Here is a 27,417-nt window from a genome sequence, read left to right as displayed (position 1 = left end):
CGAATGAAACACTTATCTGCTGCTGTCTAGTTTTACCTTAAAAGATTGTGGCCAGGATCATTGTGGAGAAATGACCAAGAGTGAGTCAAAGCCAGTGAACAAATCTAGTACAGTATAATGTAAGAAAATGAGTCAGTGATTCAGTGCTGGGAAGGCAAGTTAAACTGCTGAAAGGATTGATGCAAAACTAGGTCAAAACTAGGTGATATCCTAGCTGCAAATGGGCTGATAAAGCTAAGCGAGAAAAATCGGCATATAGAGGAGTATATCCGGAGGAGTAGTTAGTAGTAGGGGACGGGGGTGGCTCTGTGGGTAAAACCTCAGTGCCTAGGACTTGCCGATCGTATGGTCGGTGGTTCGAATCCCCGCGGCGGGGTGAGCTCCCGTCTTTCGGTCCCAGCTTCTGCCCACCTAGTAGTTCGAAAGCACTCCTAAGTGCAAGTAGATAAATAGATACCGCTTTATAGCGGGAAGGTAAATGGCGTTTCCGTGTGCAGCGCTGGTCTGGCTCGCCAGAGCAGCTTCGTCACGCTGGCCACGTGACCCGGAAGTGTCTCCAGACAGCGCTGGCCCCCGGCCTCTTAAGTGAGATGGGCGCACAACCCTAGAGTTGGACATGACTGGCCCGTACGGGCAGGGGTACCTTTACCTTTAGTTAGTAAGGTAAAGGTAAAGGTACCCCTGCCCATACGGGCCAGTCTTGACAGACTCTGGGGTTGTGCGCCCATCTCACTTAAGAGGCCAGGGGCCAGCGCTGTCCGGAGACACTTCCGGGTCACGTGGCCAACGTGACATCGCTGCTCTGGCGAGCCAGAGCCGCACACGGAAACGCCGTTTACCTTCCCGCTGGTAAGTGGTCCCTATTTATCTACTTGCACCCGGAGGTGCTTTCGAATTGCTAGGTTGGCAGGCGCTGGGACCGAGCAGCGGGAGCGCACCCTGCCGCAGGGATTCGAACCGCCAACCTTTCGATCGGCAAGTCCTAGGCGCTGAGGCTTTAACCCACAGCGCCACCTGCGTCCCTTTAGTTAGTAGTAGTATAACAAACTATATTTTGCTGTTTCCTGTTGAGGAATTTCCAGCATAATGTAAATACCATAGCAGCCACCTGGGATTGCTATCTTTTTCTGGCAGGGCTCTTGAGTCTTTAATAGCTGCATGACAGGGAAAAATTGTACCAGAGAAACATTTCTGAGCATGGAAGTGCAATGAAGCGGAAATTGTCACCTGTTGAATTTCTGCTTGTCATACTGCAGTTAAAGGTAGGAATTCCTGCCATAAATAAACTTGGGAACCATATTCTTTTGAGAAGCAAACTGCACAGGATGCAAGATTGGAAATACATTATGTATGGGGTAGCATTTTTGTAAGTCATCACTATCTCACTTTAAAAAATAAATCCAGAGGGATAGCATGCCAATCTCTTGCAGTAAAAACAATCAATGTGTCTTGTGGCACCTTAAATTTATGTCATAAATGCATTATAACACACATTTTCGAGGACCCAAACCCACGTTGTTAGATGCGTGAAGTGAATTCTTAGTAGGTAGGTATATAAAGGAGAAAATTGTAAGGTGGGAGTTGAATGGTAATGAAATGCAGTCATTACAATCAGTGAGAATCAGAGTTTAAATCTATGTTAAATGGGCACAAAATTGGTGATAATTGCTAAAATTATTATGTAACACTTCTAGGGATATAGGGAATTATTTGCAAGGAACTGTCACAGATAGCGTGCACAGGTTTATTTTATATTTGTGTTCAATATTTATTGGTATTTTCACATAGCTATTTATTTATAGTTGTATATTATCTTCTTCGAGGTTTTTGTGATAAAAGATATATGAACCTTGTTAAGTAAATAAATAAATTTACTTAATAAAACAGATTACTCTTTTATAGCAAGATGTTTCAGTTTCTGCCTTCTTCTATTGCTCTGGTGTGAATCAAAATCATGCTATAGCCAAGGTGGCAGTTATAGAATACTTGAAGATGGAATTCTCAGAAGCTCTGATGTCAGATATTATCCTCCAGTGTTAAGGTGTCAAGTCTACAGGCACATAAGTTTTCTCTTGTTTCCGATATCAGATGTATCTGGAGCAACAAAGAAAATTACCAAAGAAGGACCAATGAACTTAAAGTACATTGCTGTACTGAAGACATCCTCCACATTTACCGGTAATTGATTGCTGCAACACATCCATGTAATCTGGGGAAACTCTAATCCATGAAATTGAGGAGTCAATCAACAAAGTAATACATATTCAGTTTTTGGTAGATTTCCATTCAGCATCTGGTAATCAGAGAGTGCTCACTGGAAGGACAGATCCTGAAGCTGAGGATCCAATACTTTGGTCACCTAATGAGAAGAGAAGACTCCCTGGTAAAGACCCTGATGTTGGGAAAGATTGAGGGCACAAGGAGAAGGGGATGACAGAGGAGAGATGGCTGGACAGTGTTCTCGAAGCTACAAATGTGTGTTTGACCAAGCTGCAGGAGGCAATGGAGTGCCTGGCGTGTTCTGGTCCATGGGGTCATGAAGAGTCGGACATGACTAAATGACTAAACAACAACAACCAGAGACAGATACCCAGTGTTAGCAAATTCTGAATGCTTTGCCAGACCAAAGACCAAGTCTATTGATTTAGCATTCCACCAGCCTCCAAATCTACACAGGCTATTAGAGCTGTACTTAAGCTACCATTCAGCAATCCTGTATCACATCCTGTTGAATCCAAATACTGTATCACCTGCTTTTATCTCATGAACAGTTGCTTTCAAAAGCACTATGGTGGCAGAAGCTCCTACAGTGTGGAGAACCTATATTGTTGTGTGGTAAACTAAACATGTTTTAACAATTTAAACACTTATTGGGTTGTAAATGGCTAACTGTCAGGAAGTTTTGTCTCTAACTGCTGGCTAGAAGCAGAGAGAATATACAAAGTTATACAAGGTCTGTTAGTCAATTGACATTTAAACTGTCACAGCAGCTTCCTATTGCTGGCTGCGTTTCACCTTTTATGCTAACAGCAGTGGCATTCAGAACTGATTGGTTTATGATTGGTCAGTTAGTGGATATTGCATTCAAATCTCTTTGTCCTTATTTATAGGCAAATGGGCTTTGTAATTCCATCAGAAACAAATTGATTGGCTTGAGGATCATGACCAAAGAAAGTATAAGACTAGGTTTAGCTCTGTTTGGACAAGTTTTGGTAGGCTGAAGAGGATTGCCAAGGGTCTAAAAAGTGGCCCTGAAGACAGAAGGAAGCATAGAGGGAGCAAGAAGCAAAGTATGGCAACTGATGAAGAATGGCAACTGGAAGCACAAATCATTTGACATGAGAGCTAAGAAGGTCTGCAACAGGGAGTGGGAGGCTCCAGCAGCTGCCTTGGGGAGAGCTGAGGCCAGAATGACAATGGAGGGAAGATTGGCTCCTCAAAGAGATTTTAAATAATTGCATAGGCTTGTTGGCATAAAAAAGTATTCAAGAGATGCTTGAAAGTCAAAAAGTGAGGATGCTTGCTGAATCGCTGCTGGAAGAGTGTCCCACAGTAACACTAAATGCCTGGCTTCTGGTTGAGGCCAGATGATCCTCTGTAGCATGGAGCACAACTATGAGAAAACAGCTTTCAAACTTTACAGGGGGGAAATGTGGCGAACTCATGGTGGAGCTACAGAGACACAGCCACAAAGCAGCCATGAAACAATAAACAGAAGCAATTATTTTACCAGGACTGAAGTATGGAGTAGGAAATTATATTTTGGACTGCCAGTGGAATCATGGACTGCTTCTCATTCAGTTTGGATTTGGGGAACTCAGACAAGAAAACACAAGGCACATTTTGTGCCAAATCTGTCACAATCAGTGAGAGTTGTAGGAACTCAGCACTTGTCAGGATTGACACCAAATGCATTTGTTTTCTGTACACCACATTTGATTTCTTTCCTTCGAACTGGATACACAAACAGAAATTAACTGCTGGAGAGAAAACTAGCTATGCTATTCATGTTACAATTCACTTCTTTGTTTGTGGTTGGCTGCAAATTCTGATTAATATAATAATTCAAAGCATCTTGAGGTGGGGCACAGAAGGGCAGGCAGCTATGAACACCATCTAGTGACTCCATCTAGAATTGTAAAGGATGAGTATGTGACTGGTTTTTAAAAAGAGACAGATACTGCAGTCATCATTGCTAACTTGACAGACTGAAGTTGCAATCTTATACCCACATACCTGGTAGTAAGTCCCATTGAACACAGGAAACCTTACTTATAAGTATTTATTTCTTTATATTAATTTGTCACTTTTTCACAAAATTGTCTCAAAGGGACTTACAAAGTTTAAAAAAAAATAAAAATTTATAGTAGATAGGTATTGAATTGGTTGATACAGTTTTTAAAGAACCCTGTACAGTATGTCTGTCTCCATTAGAACTTAACACCTATGTGTAACATTACTGTTGAATTGCTCCAAGTGATTTCTGTCTCTGTGACTGTATCTCTGGCAAAGCAGACCTCACAAGCATTTTAAAAATCAAAGTAGATTTTCAGTTCATCCAGTAACACAAAAGTATTCATTGTCCACTTATCTTCATTTGGTGCTCTTCCATCTGAAGCACTTCTCTCCAACCCAGATATTTGTGACCAGAAATCTACTGTGTTTTGGGTAGTTAGTAATTCATTACAAAGAATGAATGTGTTTGCATTCAAAGTGAACATCTTCCAGACAGCTGTTATGCTGAAATTTATTGGCAAGTGCTAATTTTTGAATAATTATGAGCAGATTTGAGGAAGGGGTTATAGAATTATTTTAAAACAGTGGGAGGCTTTTTTAGTGCCTGCACAGCCTCTCCTGGTGATACATTGCTGACTTAGATCTGTCTCAAACTTTATGTGTGGTTTCGGTTTGCTGAGGTATGTATGATGTGAAGGAAAGATGGGCACCCATAAACATTTGAGAAACTGGAGCCCTGGCTTGTGCCCACTGTTTGTTTAGAAATATATACCTGCCATTCAGGCCTATGGAACCTGTTGTGTTTTCAAGATGTTTTCTGGGAACTGTGTGTTTTCTGGTTGGTGGAAACATGCTAGTTAAGACCAATGACACAATCTTACAAGACACAGCATCAGACGAAGAAAAGGAATTCAAATATTGTGCAAGCATAGTAAAGTGTGGGGACAGATGTGGTGAAGGGCAGAACTGGAAGTGAATGGGTGTGCACAATGAGAGAGAAGATATCACTCATTCTCTGTCAGGAAATGGGGAAGTCTCTCTTTGCTTTTGCCTTGCCTGATTTTGGCAAAATAAATCCTTTCCCAAACTGGCTGCTGCTGATGCACAACCAAATACTTGTACAAGTTCAATCCAAACAATCTACATACTAGAATGCAGAAACACAGATACTGAAGGAAACGAACTCCCCGCCCCCCCCGCCCCCGCGCCCCACTGAGAATAGGGTTCTGCTCCACAAATTAAGTGGACCAGATTTCTTTTGAAATTTTAAAGAAGTGATCTGTACTACAACTCTGCTTTCTCATTATCTTGGGACCTTAACATTTGGGGGAGAAGGTAGGCCAGAAGAGAAGCTGTTGGTTTGTGCGTGTCCTCTCCGAAATGTCTATATAGGTGCAGTTTATTTCTAGGACCTTGGGTCTTGTTTCAGATGTCAATTTTTTCCTCTTATTTATTGGTGTTTTCTCCTTTCATTTAACTCCACTAGTTTGTTTAATAAAGCTGAGAGTTCTTGCAGAGAGCTTTATAAACACATGTTATTAGATTTTTTAACCTCTTTTGAAAGTGCCTCTATCCTACTTCCTCCTAGTAAAGTGACCTTTTTAAATGGAGGGAAGTGGGTTTAGATGACAGTCATGATAAATGCGGTCATGTTCACTCAATAAAATAAGGCCCAGTGCATTTGAGGATAAATCAGTGAAATGTACAACCCCACCTGTCTGTCTCCATCATTCATTTCCACTGTCACTTTCACAGTGGCTGATGGATCACAGTTGCTGTAAAATTAGACAGCCTTTAATCTCATTTCATCCTGATTAGCTTCTCTTTACCCTTTCCCTCTAACTCACTGACTGACACGCTAAAAACTCACACTGGGCTGTGTTTGAGCGTGGCGTACAAACTTCTTTTCCAATACCTTTTTTGGAGGGGAAGAGAGGTACTCACCTGAGATGAAATGAAATGTAAAGATGAGGGAATCTGAGACTCATATTAAAATAAATCAGCAAAGCAGAGGACAGTGTGCAATTAATAAGAGCAGCTGTCTGCATCAGTGGACTACACATTGGCCCATGCTTTGCATTATTTACACCCATGAATTCTTAGTGAATGTAATAAGTTGGTCTAAAAGGCATCCTGGGGCAGGGGGGATGAGGGGCAATGTAAAAAGTGTGGTTGCTTCCTTCAGAATGCAGAAATGTGTCATATCTTACAGAAAGTTATTGTCGGTGTGCCCAAGGGCTCACATGTGCCTAGTGGAACCTTTACATTTTGGGGGACGGCGACAGCTTCTGTCTGAAAAATACATACTCCCAACAGAGCCAGTAATGTAGTTCTCTGAATTGTAACATGCTCTTTTATAAGTTACATTTTGGAACCAGAGCGTTGTTGTTTTTTTAACCTGAGTGACGTTTTAGAACTTTTATTTCTGCTTATTCCATTGCAACTTTCATTTGTGTCATTGGAGTGATCATAATACCGGTAATTTTACAAGTCAGATATTCTACCATTTTTACACATGGCATCAAACAAACAGAGTACTATTGTCCATATGTGTTGCCACTTAGCTCTGAAAATCATGTTTAAAGAAGTTTTGCTGCCTTAGTACATTACATGCTAAGAAGCATGCCCAATGGCAAGGAAATCATTTCTACATGATTCAGATGCATTCTGCATGGGGTGCGCATGCGACCTGCCTTAATCCAACCAGGAAGTGCTTATTTGAAGAGCAGTATAAATAAAATAACATAAGAACATGGGCGGGGGTGATCACATGAATATTTCACATGGAACTGGCAACCTGTGGGGAAGCAAACAATTATTCACGTCACCACCCTGCCCAACTTCTACAATTTGGCATCGCTGTACTATGAAGTGGTTCCCCCATGCTTCTGGGTATGCAATTGAAAGGTGCTGCAATGTAACAGGAAAGGAGCCTCAGATCCGCTCTTAGTATCTTTGGAGTAAATATGAAGGGTCTCCAGATCTATTTTGAGTGAGTATTTTGTCATGAGTTAAAAAAGAGGCAGAACTTGCTTTTCATGATTTCATGTGATCTGAAGATTCCACAACTTGTGAGGCAGAAAACAAGCACAGATCACCACCTGTGTATCATGGCCTTGTTTCCAGTGGACTGCTCACAAGTTGCTCAGGCCTCCTCTTAAGGGAGAGGGTTTTAGTAATGCATGGAATGATGGCATTACATTTAACTTGCAGAAGAAAGCTTACCTGTGGGCTCAAATCTCAGACTTGCCTCTGAGTTATAAATTAACATACTGAGTGTTGTGAACTAATACGAATATAAATCTACACATGACATTAAGCCATTCTACCTATCAATACATTTTCCAAAGCTATAGTTCTTAAGCTTCATCTTCCAAAATATCTCATTGACTTACTTGGAACAATTGTGTAAGTAATTTGAAAATTAACAGTGTCTATGTCTGGCTGCTTAATGGCTGTATAAGATCTACCAGCAATAAGTAACATTAATTAATGCATTTTCACTAGCCTAGCTGCCTAACAATTGCTTTTGCTTAGGCAGCTGTACAACCACAGACTATGAAAATGATGTTTGACCTTTACTGGAAGCTAAATTTGCACCTTGCTTATTCACCATTGCATAGGCAAAATAAATAAAATAAAATAATAAAATAAAATAAAATAAAAATCAGTAAGAAGCTTAAACGAGACTACTTGATCTTTAAGAAAATGTGTCTTCAACAAGAAAGCTGCACATATTTCTTATTGTTATTTGCATATGCTATACGGCTTTGAGTGCATTGAGAAAAATAAAAGATAATAAAACAAATGAAATGAGAGATATATCACCCAAAATAATCCAAGTGTGAGATAGGCTGCCTCTTTTTTTGGCACTGGCAAAAGAGCACAAAGTAAAAGCTGGCCCTGAGTCATATTGATTTCCCACTGCACTGGTTTCCTAAGTGCTCTGTTGATCCGTTTCAAGCAATAAGTTCCCTGCCTGTACATGCACATCACCTCCCCATTTGTCCTCACCTAGATTTAAGGTGCCCATATGATGAGCTGAACAAGGACATTATTTTTCCTACTGGTGACACCGGGCCAGAACTACTGCATGTAGTATGATAGCTAAACCTGTGTAAGTATGCATTTCAACATATGATTTTTGATAGTGTTGCATTCCACAGAGCAATACATATTATGGCATTAAAATTGCATATTTTTGTTTTACAGCTCTAGCCTTGGGAAGGGGAGGGGAATGAAACAGGAAAAAAAGATTTCCTGCGTGCCTCTCCCCTCCCATCCCCTCAAAATAATCCCATCCAAAAAAAAAAAAAAAAGGATGTTGCAACTATGGTAAAACAGTTTTGATCTTTCAACAAAGGGCTCCCTGATTAGATGGATGGAAAATGTCTGATTGTGCTGCTAATGACATTGTACAGGAAATTAAGCGTATACATTTGGAGAAGGCATTAAATCAGCAGGACCTTAATTTAAAAACTTAAAACTGTATGGAAATGCAGCTTGCTCATTGCTGTGTAAGAGAAAGCTGCTGAATACTTTGACTCTTCTTATGGAAATGTTGCCAACAGAACTAAGCTTGTGGAGGGTGTTTTCTTTGTTTGTTTGTTTGTTTGTTTTTTTGTTTTTTTTTTGCAGTGCTGCTTTTATTTAATCTTCTTGTTATTTACGGTACATGGTACTTGCAGGACACAGCTGACAATTGCAGGTTTAGCCATGTCTCTTTCATTTCTTAAAAAGTTGCAAACTTGCTACAAAGTATATTATTGGCCCCTTCAACTACAGCATACCTGGGGTCTTGAAGACTACTCAGCCCACAGGTTGTGCAATAGCTGACGACACAACTGTGACAGGCTTGTGAAGTCACATTCGGTGCCCCCTCAGGAACTGCAAGCCTGGAGGAGCTGTTATGACAGCTTCTGTGTATCATAAATCACACTAGCAGCTGTTAAAACAGACCCTGGGCTGTGTAGTCTTAAGATCCCATGTATACCTGTGTTTGCTGGGATTCAGCTACAAGTGTTGATGCTGAAGAGATCAGCACATCATAGCCCAGTTCGGGATAGTGCGCCTGGAGCACCAAAACATGACAGCAAGCAGATACAAGGGAAAGAAATTGGTGGTGATTTACTCTGGCTATTTTTCCAGGGATATCATAAAGATGGGATACTTTTAGTTTACTTGACATATGTACTAGAACTGAAGCATACTTATATTATGTCTGCATTTATGGTTTGGAGCTTTCCTGAAGTAAATGTCTCAAAGCAGCCATTGTATGAAATGGAGCTTGATAAAGAATACCTGTTTTGTTCACAGTTATGCCGTATAATAGTGCCCACCATTGTGTTGTGGAAGTAGAAAATTTCTTGTTCGTATTGGGAGGAGAAGACCAGTGGAATCCTAATGGTATGTACATAATAACTAATGGAACTATAAGAATATGTGTACAGAAGTACAAAATATCCATTTGCAGATGTACCTCAAGTTATTTGTCTTCGGTCATATGACTGCAGCCATAGATCTTATATACCCACAGTCAGCTGCCCTTCTGGTGAGATGCTGTTTAAAGGGATTTGTGAATTGCAGTTTCATATCTCTTTTTATGTATGCAAACACAATAATATTCTGTATCTGCAAAAAATGTAGTATGTGAATCAGCCCATTAGGCTGTGACCCTAAATTCACTTGCAGCAATAGAACCTCTGGATGAAGTGGACTGCCAAACAGCTCACAATGGCACATTCGGACATTATGTTAAACCATAGTTGAACATTATGAGAGTGAGCCACAAACCTGGACTAACATATTCATACCTCCTCTGGCAGGTCCCCACGGAGTTCAGAAAGTGGTTAATGCTAACAGTGGTTTGTTTTCAATAAGCCAGCTTCATAATCCATGATTTGAAGTTGGCTTGTTTCAAACAAACTATTGTTAGCATTAACCACAGTTCATTGGGTTCAAACAGTATGATAAGCTGTGGTTAAGCAAAAACAACTCCTCCTTGTGGTCATGCCAAAGTGTGAGCATGCAAGGTTGAATCTTGCTGCAGCTTGTCCTTGTTATGTTAAACTATGGTTTTAGTGTGATATCTGAACAAGATCAATAAAACTGATTAAAGCAGTTTTGTTTTGGCAAAGTTCCATTAAAACTCTAAGGCCACAGTTCTAGAGAGCTATGTCATGCAGAAGAAATACACAGCCTCATGTACACAGTCAGGTATTTTTAAGGTCTTGCTGAAGCCATTTGTATACTATACTTAAGGCCAATTTTATGTTTAGAGGCCACTTCAAGCGAAAATTTTGAAACACAGAAATGAAGGCCCTATGCTTCAAAAGCTAACTATGTTCTTTCTCAAGCTAACACGGTAAATGGGCTTGGGAACTGAGTGTTACCCCAAAACCCAAAAAAGCTTGAGATGCTGTCAACAGCATTCTGTGACATACCAAGCCCTTTACCTGCAGCAGAGAAACTCCACATATGGGTGGGAGAATATTCCACAGGAGCAATGAATGCTTTCATGTGAGGAAATAGGAACTCTGGGTACAAGTTCTAGTTCCTCTCCATGGGCAGCCAAAGTGCTGATTTGAGGCTTTGGTACCTTTGTCATTCAAGCTACCACATCTTCTTTATATGTGTAGACAGTGTTTTCATGGCAGCTGTTAGGAGTTTTAACCAGCATTTCATGCTTTTATATTATTTTATTTTGATTTTTTCTACCCTGCTCGTGAGCTGAAAAAAATCCTGGTTTACAGATCAATACAAACAAATCAGACCCTGCCCTCAGCCTTGCAGTCTAAAAGGCATGACACAAAAGGAAAATAGATTAGGAGGGAGGAAGAAAAAGCACACTGAGGTAGTGGTTCTTAGTTACAAGCTCTTCTGAGGAGCAGCTGGTAGGGAGACAGTTCGAAGAGAATAAGAGCCAAATGTGCTGGTCTCAGCTGTGCTGATGAAATGGTCCTGCATCCCTTTTCTTCCATCCTGTACCACAGCCTGATGGAAGGAGGACCCTGGCTTCTCAGCACTCTGTGTATTTCTTACTACAGTAAAGCAATGTCTTACAGTCAGTGTTTTTCTTCCAGTTCCAAGCCAGTCCCTTCCAGGTAAACTGTTATGTATGCAGTATCAAAAAACTCCTGATTGTTCCACTACACATTTATTTCTAATCTTGTGCAAGGGATTCACATAGAGATTATCTAGTAGTATGTGTTCCTTATTTGATTACTTCATAAATTTTCTGCAGAGAGATATTAAACAATTTAACAGATTTCTGAACAAAGCAAAAGAGAACAGTATGCCTTGCAAAATTTAAAATATTGTCAAGACATTGTTGAAGAGCTTGCACATGAGGACAGAGTTGCAGTTGTAGCAGTCTGTGTAACAGAGATAATTATGACTGGCAAACTATAAAACAGCTTGCAGGTACACATTTTCACTTCAAAATGCCAGAAGATCCAGCTGAAATTACATATACTGCATATATTTTATTGTGAAAGACCCATTTCAGCATCTGCACTAAACCAAATTATATCGAAGCGTTACATCTGTTCCTTTCCTTGAAAACTGAGATAAACTAGTCCATTCCATGAGCCTGTATCCAGTAGGTTTTTTACAAAAATTATTTAAATCAATGTTTTGGAAGAATAGCTTTTCTACTTTATTCCTGAAATGTTACTGCACAAAAGGTTGCAAATAATTACTTCTAGAACTGTAACCTATAGAACTAGTTTGAAGACTTCTGTTGCAACTCCCCAAGCCTTCTCCCACGTTAAAATACCCTTGGACCCCCCCCCAAAAAAATAGATGGTACTCTTAGCAGAACCAGTGGCATGGATGGGGTAACTCCCCAGCCTTAGAATTCACACTTGAGTTCCCTCTGATGTTTCATGATGGCTAGAGTAGAGCTATGTGGAGCACTGACCTGCAAAGGGAAGCATTGTACAGGAACACCTAACTGCTGGGCTACTTTGCCCCACTTCTTTCCCTTCTATCTTCTCATTTTAATAGTGGCAAGGTAGTTTACCTAACAGGGAAGCATATTAGCGGGGTGGGAGTCTGCTTAGCCCTGCCTCCCCAAACAGAGGGCATCACCAGAGTGAGATCACTGGTCCATCTAGCACAGCCAAGCTCCCTATTATTCAAAGGAGCCCTGCTTGATTTCCCTATTAAATGTGGTGCTGCTTATTTACCGTTCATTTCAAAAGCCCATGTAGTTCACCATTCAGTGCTAAGTTGGAAGGGGAGGAGGAATGTGAGGAACAATTTCCAGCATGGGATTAAGAGGAGGAAGGAAGGTTTAGAGATCAGAGCAGGTGTAACCAAGGAAAGATACAAGTAAGTACCAGTAAGTGTTGAAAGAAGGGACTGGGGAAGGCATAGATGGAAGGTGAAGAAGGAAAGAGGGAGAAGTATAATTGTGGGCAGTTGGAAGGGGGTTTTTGTACATGAAGGGAATTGAGGGGCATTGTTCCAGAAAAACGTTGAATATAGATTACTGATGAACAGAATCTCTGGGATAACTTCCACTCCTAGAATTGTTGTGTAATTAGACGTTCATATATGAGAGCTGCTTAACATTACTAAAATATTATCTTAAGTACTCAAATACGATAACAAGACCAGAATGCATAATTTGCTCTCCTTACAGACTTTATGGTTTCCTTAGCATAGAATGATGAGATTTGGGGCACATTATATGTGTAGTCTGAAATTGTCTGGTAACTAAGTTCTCCACTTGTTTGGACTCATCAGCTTTGCATGTTCAGTCCCGTAAATAGCATCTAGCAATGCTGGATGGAGAATACACTGTTTTCACCCTCACAGGTGTGGAATTTTCATTTCACTATGAACCATTTTCTTAGATCAAACCTTGAAGGCCTGCTGGGTAAGAATGTCTGTTAGAAATTAAAAAAACACAAAAGAGACAAAACTGTATTTTATTGATTAATGCAAATTCAGTGTATAAAGGAAAGAGGTTGTAAGCATTTGGGGTTCCTTTACACTAAAATTATTTACCTGGTGCACTACCCACTACACATTTATTTCCTTGTGATATACATGATTGGGTTGTCATGTAGCTGTGATTCAATTTTTTTAGTCACACATACAAGAAACAAGAGGGCTTTTTGAGATACTTGTGTGCTGAAGGCTCAGGTGTTAAACAGAAATTGCCATGCACTCTCTTGCTCCAGTCTTCTTGCTTTGATGTCAATCTGTATGTAAAATATACTGCAATCTTAATATCCTGAAGGCATGCAGTGCCAGAGGTTAGTAGTCAGGATAATGTAGACTTCCACAATTAGCCTTTGCTTTGTTTTGCTTTATTTGTGACTTAGGGACAGTAGAAATACATTATTTTTAGATGGCACATATAAATCCTTCTAAAAGGCAATATTATAAAAGGCAGTATGTATTTTCCTCTTTGTCCTATAAGGGAAAATCTCAAGATTATAACATCAAATCCCTAATGTAAGGATGTCTGAGCACTTAGTAAAGATGTGTTCACCTCCCTATCAGCAATCAACATCACCCTCTTCCCACTGCAAACTGGGGAGACAAGAAAGAATGTCAGATATACCCATGGTTCTACAGATTGCTACAAAATATTCATGAAATGCCACTAGAAGCCCATCTCCCTCAGAACAATAATTTCCTATTGTCATAAGATTTATGACACTTAAAAAAAATGCTAGTGGGTTTCTGTCTTAAACAGAGACTTGTAGAGAACCTTATGAGACAGAGCTAAAATACTTTGTTTTTTACTACTTCTGTAGATACCTATTAAGAACTGTAGTTAGAGGCTGTTGATTTTGTGTGTTTACATGCTTTGCTCTAGAGAGAAGACCTCCATAAAGATTGGCAAGTGAAAGGAATATACTATTGCAGTGATTTGTAATGACAGAAAACAGAGAGTTAAATGTGAAACTAATTTCTTTACAGGAAAGCACAGTACAAACTTTGTTAGCCGGTACGATCCTAGATTTAACAGCTGGATACAACTTCCACCCATGCAAGAGAGGTAAATGCTTGCTATATATTTGGGGTTGGGGAAAGGGTGGCTGTTTTACCTAAGAGAGGAAGATGGTTGGGGTTTAACTTAGCGGTGAAAAAAGCGAATGGTGAAAGTATTGAAATTGATTTGCACTAGCAAATAAAATATAATAGTGCTAGATTATCTTTCTGCTGACAAGAAGGTACTTTCAAGTAAAAGCTGAACTGCTACATCCTTTTCATAGAATCGTAGAATTGTAGAAACAGTGTTTCTTTCAAATCTCTGAAATATTTCACAATTGTTATTTTCTATTATATTTTTGCTTTGTTTTCATTGAATTTCAGCATGCATTGGCAGAGCAACCACTCCTTGCCTTTTTAGTCACTTAGGCTGGTAATGGCAGCACCCGCTGGGTCCTGTACCTGCCCACTCCATATAATCAGGTGGTGGAAGAACCTGGCAGAAGCACACTGGGGAAGATGAGAGGTACCAAAAGTGGTACCTTGCTCCCTTTGTCCTGAACCTTCTCCACCCACCATAAGCATTCTTTGCTCCCCAGCCATTTTACTTATTAAAGTAATGTATTAATCTATTGTCTTGTTTAATACAATGTCAAGGTGACTGTGAAAAGTTCAGACCTCAGGTAAGCATGGAGGTGTTCAGTAATCACACTAAAAAGAAGCCAAATATAAAATAAGGAACAGTGAAGGACCAGAAATCAAGCACCTAAATGTATAAAAATGCCTTGCAAAACTGCAAAGGAGAATGAGGAAGAGCACCAGCAGACAGCAATGGAAAGTGTATTCTAAAATTTGGGCCTGGAAGAGTAAAAGTTCCACTTCTAAACTGGGTCTTAAACCAGATTAAAGTGGGTATGTATAATCAACTTCTACACCATGTTGTTCAACTTCTTCCATAAAGAGAGACTTGATTAGGGACTCCCTAGATTTTAGGTTGGGGAATGGTTATAAATATGTACTGTTATTATGCAAGCCATTATCCAACTCCTAATACAACACAGATGCATAGTATATAAAGCTTTTGGGGATACACTTTAGCTAGGACATCCATAAAAATTGAAGATGTTCAGCTCGTTATCCAGTTGAACAAATCTACTTGTCACAGCCTCACTGCCTCTAACTTAAGGCAGATTTAGTGTCTGTAGAGCTTGTACCATGAGGTTTTTTTAAAAAAAAAAAATGGACAGCTTTAGATTTTTCTTATAAGCCTGTCTGATATTTAAAATATCATTTGAAGTATTTAGAAGTCCAAATTCTGTTTCAAAATGGTATTCTAATTATGAAAACCCTTCTTTGCCGGGCTCTTAAAGTGAGATAATTAACCTTCACCCTCTTAGCTGAGCCTACATAATTCACAGTGATCAATTATTTCAGTGTTGTACGAGCCTCTGAGGATAAGACAGTATTGCTGAAAATGTGATTAGACATTTTAAAATATGTGAATTGTTTACTGACTAGTCCCTTGTGACTTCTTTGGAGACTTCCAATTTATTAAGTCAAGTGCCTTTCAAGACAGTTTTTAGTCATTCATATTCTTTAATAAAGAGCTTTTATGCTCTCCTTTTTATGACAAAATGTGTGCAGTTAGGATGTTTTTTTTCCTCCTGTGAAGCAATAGTTTGTTTGTTTATAGTATTGATAGACTGCTCTATAACAAAGTTCTCAGGATGAGTGACAACAACAAAACTATTAAGAATTTATTTCACAATATATTTATTATTTTGTTTAAAATATTTATACGCTGCCTTAAGAAGTCAAAACTCCCTCAAGATTGCTTCTATAAAAATAGTAATTGTAAAAAAATGCAGTATAATTGCAAATAAAAAATGAATAAACCAGTAATAATAAGACAGGCAGACATTAAGTTTGAAACTAAAACAAATATAACCAAGGCCCACTGCAGCAGAAAACACAGCAAATAAAAACTCCTTCGAGAAAAATTCAGTAACACTAAAACATGATAGGGAATATTATTCTGTGACCCTGTCTGGAGAGCCCATCCACATGGATCATTCTCTGGAGGGAGAGAACATGGATTCACTTCTTCCCCAATAAGTATTCAGCCAACCATCTGTTGGGCATTGCAGTCTGTACCTCCGCACAGCACTGCACTGGGTGCTGAATACTAATCAAAAAGGGCCTCTGCAATGAAGAGTCAGTATTTGTTAGTTAAGAAAACTGGGACATGATCCATTTATGTCCTACTGATTTCATCGGGAGGGTTAAGTATGCATTTAACTTCCTCCAATTGAAATTAATGCAAATTAAATACTTTATTTTTTGCTGGATTGTTTCCATTTTTTTAAAAAAAATGGTTATAGTACTGCACTTCAAGTGCAATTGCACCCTCTTTGTGACATAAATTGGCCTTTGCACTGAAGTCCTAGCTATTGACATAGTTGGTACAATGCTGATGAGGCTGAAAATCTGTGACTTAGATGTACCCCACTTTAGCACATGAGCAAGTTTCCATACAAAGCCAGCCCAGCAGTAACAGATGGTCAGCTCTGCTCACCTGGGGGGGCATTTTGCTGAGACGTTGATGGAGGGCGGCGACCTGCCTCTCCACCGTGGACTTTCAGAAAGTCCAATGGCCACAGCTATACCACCTCCAAAGAAATGGTTCCAAAAATGAAAGCAGGAAAAGAAGCATGGCAGAAGCGAAGAAACATAAGAGAAAATGGCTGTCTAAAGCAGCACGGAACAATTTGAGAGGCTATATTTTCTTTTATGAGTTCTCTGCAGTCCCACACATGGGGATGCGCCTACACAGATAGGATTTTCCATGCCCTGGAAGATTTGTTTCTCTTCTGTATTCCAAGGAAGGTAACAATGTAATAAATTTAGCTTTCAGTTGTTAAAAACAGCACAATATAACATCCAGAATTTCAAAACATCAAGAAGCACATAGAAACATAAAAGAGGCACAATATGGCCCTGGCCAAACGGTGGCTTGTAAATTGGAATGAATGGAACTATTTTTCCTGCAAAGTATTTGGTAAACTCATCCTGAAAGGCTCCGTTGCAATAGCTCTTTGACCACCTAGAAAAGCTATGTTGGGTGATTCTGAGCAGATGCAGCGGTGACACAAAAGCCATCTTCGCCATTATCACTCACAGATTAAGTTATAAAATGGGTCCTGGCCTCTGTTTTATTCAATCCATTGTAAGTCTTCTGCTATAACTCCTACTGTTTCATCACCACCAGTTCCATGGACTGCCGTAGAGCTAGCTTACCTCTACATAAGAACAGGCTGCTGGATTGCATGTTGCATGGGGGGGTTTTGTGGGGGGGTGTAAACAGTGAGGTCAGAAGGAAATGTAATGCAGATAATTACATATTTAACAGTGACCTATCACAAAACTGTTGGTTTGATAAAATGGAGTAGACAGAGTCAGCTTCTTGGTCTTTAATAGGGAGCTGGCCCCTGTGTCCATACCTCTTGTATGGCCTACTGTTGCTGCTGAGTAGCTGTCCTACTTAGGGGGATGTCTGAGAGCAATTGGAGGTCTGCCACCCAAGGCTTATGTGTGGGACATGTCTGTCCTAGATGAACTGTAGATTATTGATGATAGGCTCAAGTGGCTTTGACTTGGCTGCTGTGACATCAAGTGGTAGTTTGTCATTTTCTCTTCTAGATCTGTTGTGTAGAAGATTGGTACCTAAGAACAGTTTGGCTTTGTTGATCTGATTTTTCACTTTGGGTGTTTGATGTGAATTATTTTAGCTGTGAGGCTCTGTCCAATCCTATGAATCTGAATGGATGTTGTTGTATCATAGAGCTCAGCTGTAAACAATGAACTCTTTAGTGTGCTCTGGGTGGAAGCTGGAAGCATGTAAGTATGAGTAACAGTCAGTAGGTTTCCTATATAAGGATGTGCTTATATGTCCATTAATAGTTGCACATTCATGTCCAGAAAGTGAACCTCTTGCACAGTGTGTTCAAGACTCAGGTTGATGGTGAGGTGATGTCCTAGTGGAACTGCACAAGTGATCCCTTACCATAAGTCCAGATAATAAAGCATGCCGAAATCTCAAATGGACTCTCATATTCCCTGGCTGACTTTTACAGCTATACCTGCAAAAATTACTGTGGCAAAGTCCTCCCTAAAGATGATATTTGAGGCAAAAGCATCCTCATGGACTCCACCAGCTGTGATTTTCTCCAGGAGCAGCTTCCTTATCCCCCTATCTAGTCTGATGGAGCAGTATAGTTCCATTAGATTGACTGTGGGGTTTAGGGTTGTTTCCCTGTAACAGGTGTGTGTTCAGCAACACATCCTGGCTTCTGTCCCTACAGTAGGAGATTGTCTAGAAGGTCATGATCTAGGTTTTGGTTGTGCTCTCTGCCACGGTCAGAGAAGTGAACTAAGTGGGAAGGTGCTGTCTCTGCCCTCTCATCATGTAAAACTTGCTACTGCACTTAACTGGCAGGATCCTGTGCTCCTAATCTTCCAGAGATAGGGTAGCCAATGTGGTGCCCTTCAGATATTGTGGACAACAACTCCTACCACCCCTGTCCATTGGCTATGTTGGCTGGATAGGATGGAAATTGCAGTCCACAACATCTGGAGGGGAGCTCTCTTTGGCTGTCTTTTTTCCAGAGCTTTCTAGAAAGTCTCACCAGTAGTCTATGCAGGTGCATTCTCCTATATTCCAGCATACCCACTTTTCATTGTTCACGCTAAAGCAAAGAAAGACTAATTTGTCAAATTACATAACATATATTTTTTGATTAAAATCACTTCAGCTGATTTTAGGGTCTCTCTAAAAGGGTTCTTGGCATTGGTATGATCAGTAATAACTCTGGTAGCTTTTCAATCTAAGACTGATAATCAAACTTCAAGATTCAGGGCATAAATTCATTGCCTTTGGGGATCAGGAAAGAATTTCTTTTACTTTTCCCATGTAACTGCATTGTAAAATTCAGCTAAGTTCATTGCAGAGACTTTTCACAAGCCACTGCAGGACCTGTAGCTGGACTAATATCCTGATCCACAAGAGTAATTTGATGTAATTTCTTTTACTAGAGATGGCAGTATATTTCTCAGGACTAGATGTATATGAGGGGATGATTTCTTTTCTAAACTGAATTTTTAGTGCAATATTTTATCATGGAGGACTTTTTATAGCAATTAAATTTTACATTAATTAACTAGAGCTCTATGGCTCAAGTGTAATTTATTTAGTGGAAAAGAAGGATAAGGGAAACTTAAAATCTTTACTATTGGGAGTTTGCCCATAAAATACACATTTAATCTGAAGAATGAAGCAGGCTGACTGTTACATTTCTGCTCCTAACAGTGACACTATGTGGATGAAGTCAAGAATGCACATAGAGGATACATTTATGAGGAAACTTGTTTCTAAAGATAGCTGCAATGGAAAACAACCATTTATCATCTTAGTCAAACAGACATAACCTCCATCAGATGAAGTTTCAAATAATGTGACTCAATCTGGATAGTTAAAACATATCTTTTTTATATTAAAAAATAAGCATATGTCTCACATACATATTTCTCACAGGATAATAAAGTGTTTTATTCATAACATTTTAAATTCCCTTGATATTAAGTAAAGCTTTCATACTGAAGGAGCAAATAAATGATTGACGCTGATGTGTGCAACGTAATGCATACACACATAACATGAGGAGAACGTGTGCATTTCTGAGAGAGAGCCTGAGTCACTGAGAATCCAAGAGCATTTTAACAGTACTCTTTATTTTTCAAGGAAGTGAGTCCTTGCATGTTCACATGCAAATCTTAAAGCTGCTATGCAGATGTAACCAGTGGAACCTGCAATAAAATGTTGAGATGTATCTTCCTTCCTAACAGGAGTGCTTCTGTTCAGGGTTCTAGCTAACTAGTCTCTCCAGTTAGGACATTCCACTCCCCCCCTATTCTGATATGCTCAATCCTCACTGAGCTGGAGGGTGCTTTTTTTGTGTGAGGATTGCTTGTCTTAAGTTGTCTTTTTTAAAGACTTCTTGTGCTTCTGCAAACTTTCAGGGCTTTCCCACAACATGCTGAGATTTCTCTTGTGTTTCTCAGTGGCCTCACGTTGGCCGTGATCCTGATAGCACTCATCGCCTCAACTTCCTGTTAAAAAGGAAAGATATACTACATTTGCTAGAAAACATATTTGGACTAAAAATGGACTTTGTTGCAAGGCTCAAAGGTGCTTTCATAGTTGTGTGGGAAATGAAGTGTCTCCTATTATGTTTTTAGAAATAGATCGTTCAGGAGTGCTGTACTAAAAATGACTTGAAAGCACAGCATGGTAAGACAGTCTCCATAAATACTGATTCCTTGCCCTGGAACTAAGGAGATGTTCAAAACTTTGTTGAGAGTTAGCCAGATAAACCTTTGCTGGATGGCAAGAATGTAATACAAGGAAAGTTGTTCTATTTGCAGTAGTGCAGAAAAAAAAAAAAATGATAATTGAAGAAAAAAATCTGATGATGTGGTTCTCTTAGTAAATTGGGAACAATGACCCATGAAGGACTATAAAGAAAGTGAATGTCAAGATAATTTATTATTGTTACATTATCTATCCTTCCCCTCCCCCCCCCCTTTTTTTTACTTTATCTTACTGAGTTGCTGTTATCCTTCCATGGAACCAAATAACCTAAACATTAATGAATTCTTGCTTAAATCTTCACTGCCAATAAAATTGCTTTTAACTTAAACTTCTGCTTCACCTAGTCATTGTGTGGTAATTGTTCTTCTGAAAGACTACACACAGAATGCTCAGAGGGAATCATTTCACAGTCCAGTCACACACCCCAGTTCACCAATAGGCCACTGGACACACTGAGGTCAACATGAGCAGGAGCATGTGTATGGAGCATTTGCAGTAAAAAGAGCGAATCAGACATTTCGTGTGAATGTATTTGTGTGTGCGCGTGCTGGAACCCCCTGTATAGGTGTGACCTGACCTGAACCAATGCAACAAGTATTCCAAGCAGTTGCTTGAGGCAGAACAATTCTAGAAGAAGTCCTAATCATTTAGTACATCTAGCAAGGGGAGCAATATAGTGGACGAATGTTGGGATGCACTCCAGAATCCTGCAGAAGGGTGTCTCTAATCAGGCATACTAGGAGAAGTGTGCCTCATGAGCCCTTGTGATATCACAGAGGATGCTGGTTCACAATAGCCTTCAATGAAGCACCACCTAGACCACTTTCCAAAGCTGAACTGCCAGGACTAACAAATGCTGTTGCCCAAGCAACTCACATGTAGGATAAACTCCCAAAATACCCACAGAACACCCTACATCCTCTCTCTGTCTCCTTTCTGCACACACCATCCTTGCTTGCATTTTTTTGAAATCAATAAGCCCCAATTCTTAAGTTTCCTTTGTAGAAAAGTTGCTCCAGCTCCCTGGTCATTTTGGTTGCCTTTTTGGTACATTTTCCAACTCCACACTATCTTTTTTGTATTCCATATGTAGCTGCTCCATAAAGTCATTATGATGTTGGCATTTTGATTTTTCCTAATGATTCCTTTTTTGTAAATAAGAAATTGCAATGGATAATCCAGAAATCATTACAAGTGAATAGTTTTGGAAATTTTTGGTGATACTTTGGGGTGGGGAGGTGGGGAGTGGTCTGAGTTGGGAGTGCACTGTAACCTTTTTTGGAAAAGTCACCCATATTCTCAGGGATAAATGAGTGGGGGGGATTCATGTTAGAATAGCAGGTGATAAGTTCTGTAAGACAGAATGATGGAATTAATTCTAGTCACTAGAAACTAACTGCTCTATTTGTTTTTTCTCTAGGAGAGCCAGTTTTTATGCCTGTCGGCTTGACAAAAACTTGTATGTGATAGGTGGGAGAAATGAGACTGGCTACTTGTCAAGTGTGGAATGCTATAATTTAGAGACAAATGAATGGCGTTATGTATCTTCCCTACCACAGCCCTTGGCGGCACATGCAGGAGCTGTACATAATGGCAAAATCTATATTTCTGGCAAGTTGTTTTCTAAACTCCCCTTCATCGCAAAACAAAACCCAGTTATTCTTTTAAGGTGGTGTGCTTCCTTAAACTTATGAAGGTATATTTGATTTGTAGGAGGTGTCCACAATGGTGAATACGTTCCCTGGCTGTACTGCTATGACCCTGTAATGGATGTCTGGGCTAGAAAACAAGATATGAACACAAAGAGAGCAATCCATGCACTGGCTGTAATGAATGATCGACTGTATGCAATCGGAGGAAATCATTTGAAAGGTCACATTTTTAATAGCAAAACAATGTAATATTCTGTCTTTTGATACAGACTATTTTTGCTAGGTTATCTAACTAAGTTTAAAACCCTGCCACACAATTTAGCATGATGCTTGAGACAGCATCTTTGAATATATATATATATATATCACTACATTAAATAAATGAGTAATGAATGCTTTAGATAATACAAAAATGGGAACTTGCATTACTCAGAAGCATGGATGATTTGTCATCACTGTAAATTCACTGTAACAAACAGATTATTTCTGACCCAAATTGCCAACAGTATTTCCCTCTGTAAATCGTTTCCCAAGCTGGAGAAGAAGCTGTGCTAAGGCTCTGCAAAGAAACAAGTCCTTAATTTTAGGGGTAACATTTAACAACATTTAAAATCCCCCACTCATCTCAAAAATTGTCTACAAAATTTATTTCTAAAAATCATTATTTGCATTCATCTTACTATAGGGGCTACACCCCTGCTTGCTCCACTTGCCAACACCCCTGACCTCCCCCCATTAACCCTCTACAGCTTCCCTTTCCCACTCTATGTAACTACTAAGCTCACTATTCATCTTCCCATCCCATTTCTGAAGCCTCTGTCTTGTTCTGCAACCCTGCCTTGCACGTTTTTTCACCTTCACCCCTATGTCTACTCCTCCTCCTCCTCCTCCTCCTCCTCCTCCTTTTGTGTAACCTTGCACAAACGACCACCAGGGTAATCTCCTGCACCTTCCTCCTCCCACACCTTATAACTGCTAAGCACCTTTTTCACCTTCACCCCCTTTTCTTCTCCCCCCCCCCCGTCTTCTTCTCAGCTCTATCTTCCACACAGATAATCCCCATTTTCATGCCTTAAAGGTAAAGGGACCCCTGACCATTAGGTGCAGTCGTGGATGACTCTGGGGTTGCGGTGCTCATCTCGCTCTATAGGCCAAGGGAGCCAGCGTACAGCTTCCGGTCATGTGGCCAGCATGACTAAGCCATTTCCCTTCCCGCTGGAGTGGTACCTATTTATCTACTTGCACTTTGGCGTGCTTTCGCACTGCTAGGTTGGCAGGAGCAGGGGCTAAGCAATCATCTCTTAAATTCTGCATCTCCCTTTGTACACCATTATCACCTTTCATCCCCATTCCTACCACCTTATTTCTCCTTTTCATCTCTCCCTTGCATACAGGCCACACACACACACACACACACACACACATTTCTATCCCTCCTGCTCTCTCCTTTTCAGCAGCCCTCTTTGTGCTAACATGCTATGATGGTGTATGTTACTGTATCTTTAAGATGACAGAATCTTAAGAACATGACTGTCAAGTGAGCTTGTTCAGTTAGAGAAGGTTAAGTTCAGTTGATGGATGTTGTACATATATGGGTGTTTGGGGGTTTTTTTGTTAATAAATTATCTCTTCTAAATTGCTACTTTGAAACTGGAACAAAGAGAGGTGAAATACATTGTGTGAAGGTTGTTATAGGATATTTGATGGCTCCACATCCTTTATCTCTCACACATGGAAGGAGAAGCTTGTGTACAATGAAAAGAGAGAAACAGTGAAAGAGAAAATATGCATCTTTTAAACAATGGAAGAAGTTTGAGTAAAGCAAGGGTGGAGAGACCCTGAGAAGAAAATTTCAGTTTAAAACAATAGCAGAGGTTTGAGTAAAGCAGGGATGGAGAACACTGAGGGTTTTTTGTTTTATTTTAAAAAAACAGCTTTAACAAGGAGAAATGGAGAATAGGTATAACACAGAAGCTAACACAATAGAGCCTTTCCCACCTCCCTTCTCGCTGTACTTAAATCTTGTTTTAAACTGCTACTTTCCCCTCTCAATATCACCCTCTAATTGCTCTTCTCAAATTTCTGCCATTGTTTAAAATAGCCACTTTCCCCCTCTCATTATTTCTCCATTCTTGCTTTACTCATATGTCTGCTATTGTCTAAAATACACACCTTTCTTCCCTTTCATTGTTTCTCCCTTATCTCTGTACTCTAATTTCTCCTTCTTCCATTCCTCAGCTGCCTCTGTGAGAGAGATAAAGGACAGGGAGCACTCAAATATTCCATAGTACCTTCACATTTTGGTCCTGGTATTTCACTCCTGGTATCATGGAGTAGAAAAAAACACTCTAATCTCATATATCAGTAACTCCCCATGAATGTTCTTTGGCAGCTAATGGCAGCCAATATGTTGTTTATTATTAAGGAAAAAAGCAAATGTTAGCTCAGTGCTGTAGGTTGTGATGGAGATAACAAAAGGAAAGTAGTTCACTTTCTTACTTTAAGAGGTTTTCTCCTGTTCTTTACAATTTAGTCTTTAATGATGAACTTACTAAGGGGGGCAAAGTTTTTTATGTCATTGATCAAGTACCATATGCTCATTCTCTTAAAATAAGTGTTTTCACATTATTTGATAATTGTGTTGTACAGGTTTTTCGCATCTTGATGTCATGCTCGTGGAATGCTATGATCCAAAAGGTGATCAATGGAATATTTTGCAAACTCCTATTTTAGAGGGCCGCAGTGGTCCTGGCTGTGCAGTTCTTGATGACAGCATTTACCTTGTAGGAGGCTACAGCTGGAGTATGGTATGTATACCTTGTCTGTACATGGATCTCTTGGTTATCATTTGAGAGCATGCTGCAACCATTCTGCAGGAATGATACATATCTAAATAAATTGCTGTCAGAATCTTTGATGTATGGAAAATATCTGGCTGATTTATAACCTGCTTTGCAAAATCAGTAGTCATTATTTCTTTTTAAGCTATTAAGATCAATCAATCAATCTCCTTTACTGACTTAAAAAAAGTGCATCATATACATGGATCAGAACACAACACAGTTAATGAAACTGGGAATATGGAGTGTCTTGGCCAAATGAGGGTAGTATTCCCAACCCCAATGGGGAACAGGTTTTGTTGGCTGCACTGCAAAGGGTTTGAAATTCAATCTCTAGAATTCTTCACTTGATTGTCTGGAATGCTTCCAGTTGTGGGAGCATAAGTAGTGACTCAAGTTCTGATTTTGCTCTCAATGCAAGTTAGCCATTTGGAGTGGCGGGATTCTGCCAGCATGTGGAAAGTGAAAGAAGCCAGATCGGACATGAAATGTAAGCAGAGTCAGAATTTTATAGTGGTGAGCCACGCTTTGGTTTCCAGCAGCCTTTGTCCAGTTTCCAGACACATGGCTGCAAAGCTATTTACATGAGAATGAAATTCTGAATTGAGGGGTGAGATTCTAACCATGCCAAGTTGTATGTGCAGAATATGCAAACAATCTATGCTACAGTTATTTATTGCCTTGGTGAATTTGTTCTTTATTCCAGATATGCACTTTATAATCAAGCAGTTTTACTGCTTTGAGAGGAAAGAGACTAAGTATATCCCTAAAAGCATGGGGAGAAGAGATGATGTGGGGGAATCTGACTATTCTTGGGCGCTATTATCCAGGCTGATGGCAGAGATTGGTTTTTACCAAGCCCCTGACACTCTGTCATGATGCATTGCAACTCCTGAGAAGGAGGAGCAGCAGCAGCAGCAGCAGCAGCAGCTATTGCCTCCTGCATTCTCTTTCTGAGTCTCTCACAAAGAGAAAGCAGGGTTGCTGACTAGATTATCTGTTATCACTTCCAGCATCCTGCCGAACCCCCCAATTGACTGTCAGGAGCTCAAGCTCCCACTACCTTGCACTTGACTCACCCAAAGCCCTACTTTCGAGATGCCTCTACTATAGTTTTTTTGAAGTTATGACTAAATCAAGGCAGTGTGTGTGCATCTTAGTTGTAAAGGTGAATACAGTGCAAGTTGCAGAGCAACCAAGGACCAGTTGTTTTCTAGCTGAAGCTGTTCAAATTTTGCTTGGATGTCATTTATCTGCTACCTCAACAACACTATGTTGTGTTATAGGGAGCCTACAAATCTTCTACCATTTGCTACAGTCCTGAGAACGGAACCTGGACAGAGCTGGAAGGAGATGTAGCTGAGCCCCTGGCAGGCCCTGCTTGCTCTACTGTCATACTACCTGCGTGTGTGCCGTACAATAAATAACATACAGGAAGTACTGAAGTGAACACTGTTAAATGATGGCTGACTTAAATATTTTAAGGGACAGAATTCCTGGTACTACATACAACAAGACCCTATCCCCAATACCTGCATTTATGATTTTAAAAAAGGACTAAGTATAGTTCCCACCTCAGACAGAACTGTATCTTGTCAAACAAGTAGCTTGAAAGCATGGAACACTGCACATGTTAACAGATGACCATTTCAGAGTGATCCTCACTTTTCTCTGCTATAAACCCTCATATCAGTTCTAAATTTAAAAAGAATTCTAAACATCCAAACACTGCCTGAACAAACAAAATTACTATTGTGCATTGTATTTTACCTGCATGGGATCTGTGTTGAAGTCATGGTGATGTTGCTCACAATTAATTCAAAACTGAGATGCCCAAATGCATTGAACTGCAGAATTGCTTCCCCATTTTAACCCTAATCTGTGGCTGCTGACATGTTTTGCAAGTAACACAACTTAAGAAGACAGATCATAAGAGAGAATGCTTCTGTTCTGAACAGACTGGCCCCTCGTATAGTCTGCTCTGAAATCCCCATGCCTAAGTGTAGGGAAAAAACAATTGAGGTTTTAGGACTGGTGCCAATCTTTGATTTTATTTCCACTAGTGTAAATCCAGAGTAATCCATAGAACCTCATTTTATTATTATGTATATTATTTTGTATTATTCTGATTTAAACATTCTAGCCTATACAAGTAATTCTTGTTTTTTTAAGATTTAAGTTATTCCTTAAATTAATTCATAAATTTCAGATACAAATTAACAAATATTTGAGTCATTTTGACTAATAGTTTTGTTATTTCCCCCCTATTTAACACCAAAGAACAAATTCTTTCTTAAAATGTGGATTATGT

At 39.8% G+C, this 27,417-nt stretch overlaps 1 protein-coding gene across 2 annotated transcripts in view; it reads left to right on the top strand.

Annotated features, from left to right (window-relative positions):
• KLHL14 (kelch like family member 14) overlaps positions 1 to 27,114 on the top strand; it is a 59,142-nt gene extending 32,028 nt beyond the window's left edge. For both annotated transcript variants that reach the window (XM_079982715.1, XM_079982714.1), the window contains 6 exons: positions 9,553 to 9,642; positions 14,176 to 14,254; positions 22,035 to 22,225; positions 22,328 to 22,486; positions 24,916 to 25,073; positions 26,393 to 27,114. In XM_079982715.1, the coding sequence (XP_079838841.1) occupies positions 9,553 to 9,642; positions 14,176 to 14,254; positions 22,035 to 22,225; positions 22,328 to 22,486; positions 24,916 to 25,073; positions 26,393 to 26,533 (818 nt within the window). In that variant the 3' untranslated portion in view covers positions 26,534 to 27,114. The remainder of the gene's footprint in view (positions 1 to 9,552; positions 9,643 to 14,175; positions 14,255 to 22,034; positions 22,226 to 22,327; positions 22,487 to 24,915; positions 25,074 to 26,392) is intronic.
• The last annotated feature ends 303 nt before the right edge of the window (positions 27,115 to 27,417 follow it).

This window comes from Podarcis cretensis (genome assembly GCF_951804945.1).
Source record: "Podarcis cretensis genome assembly, chromosome: 7".
Lineage (NCBI taxonomy): Eukaryota > Metazoa > Chordata > Lepidosauria > Squamata > Lacertidae > Podarcis > Podarcis cretensis.
This window is presented reverse-complemented; position numbering and strand designations above follow the sequence as displayed.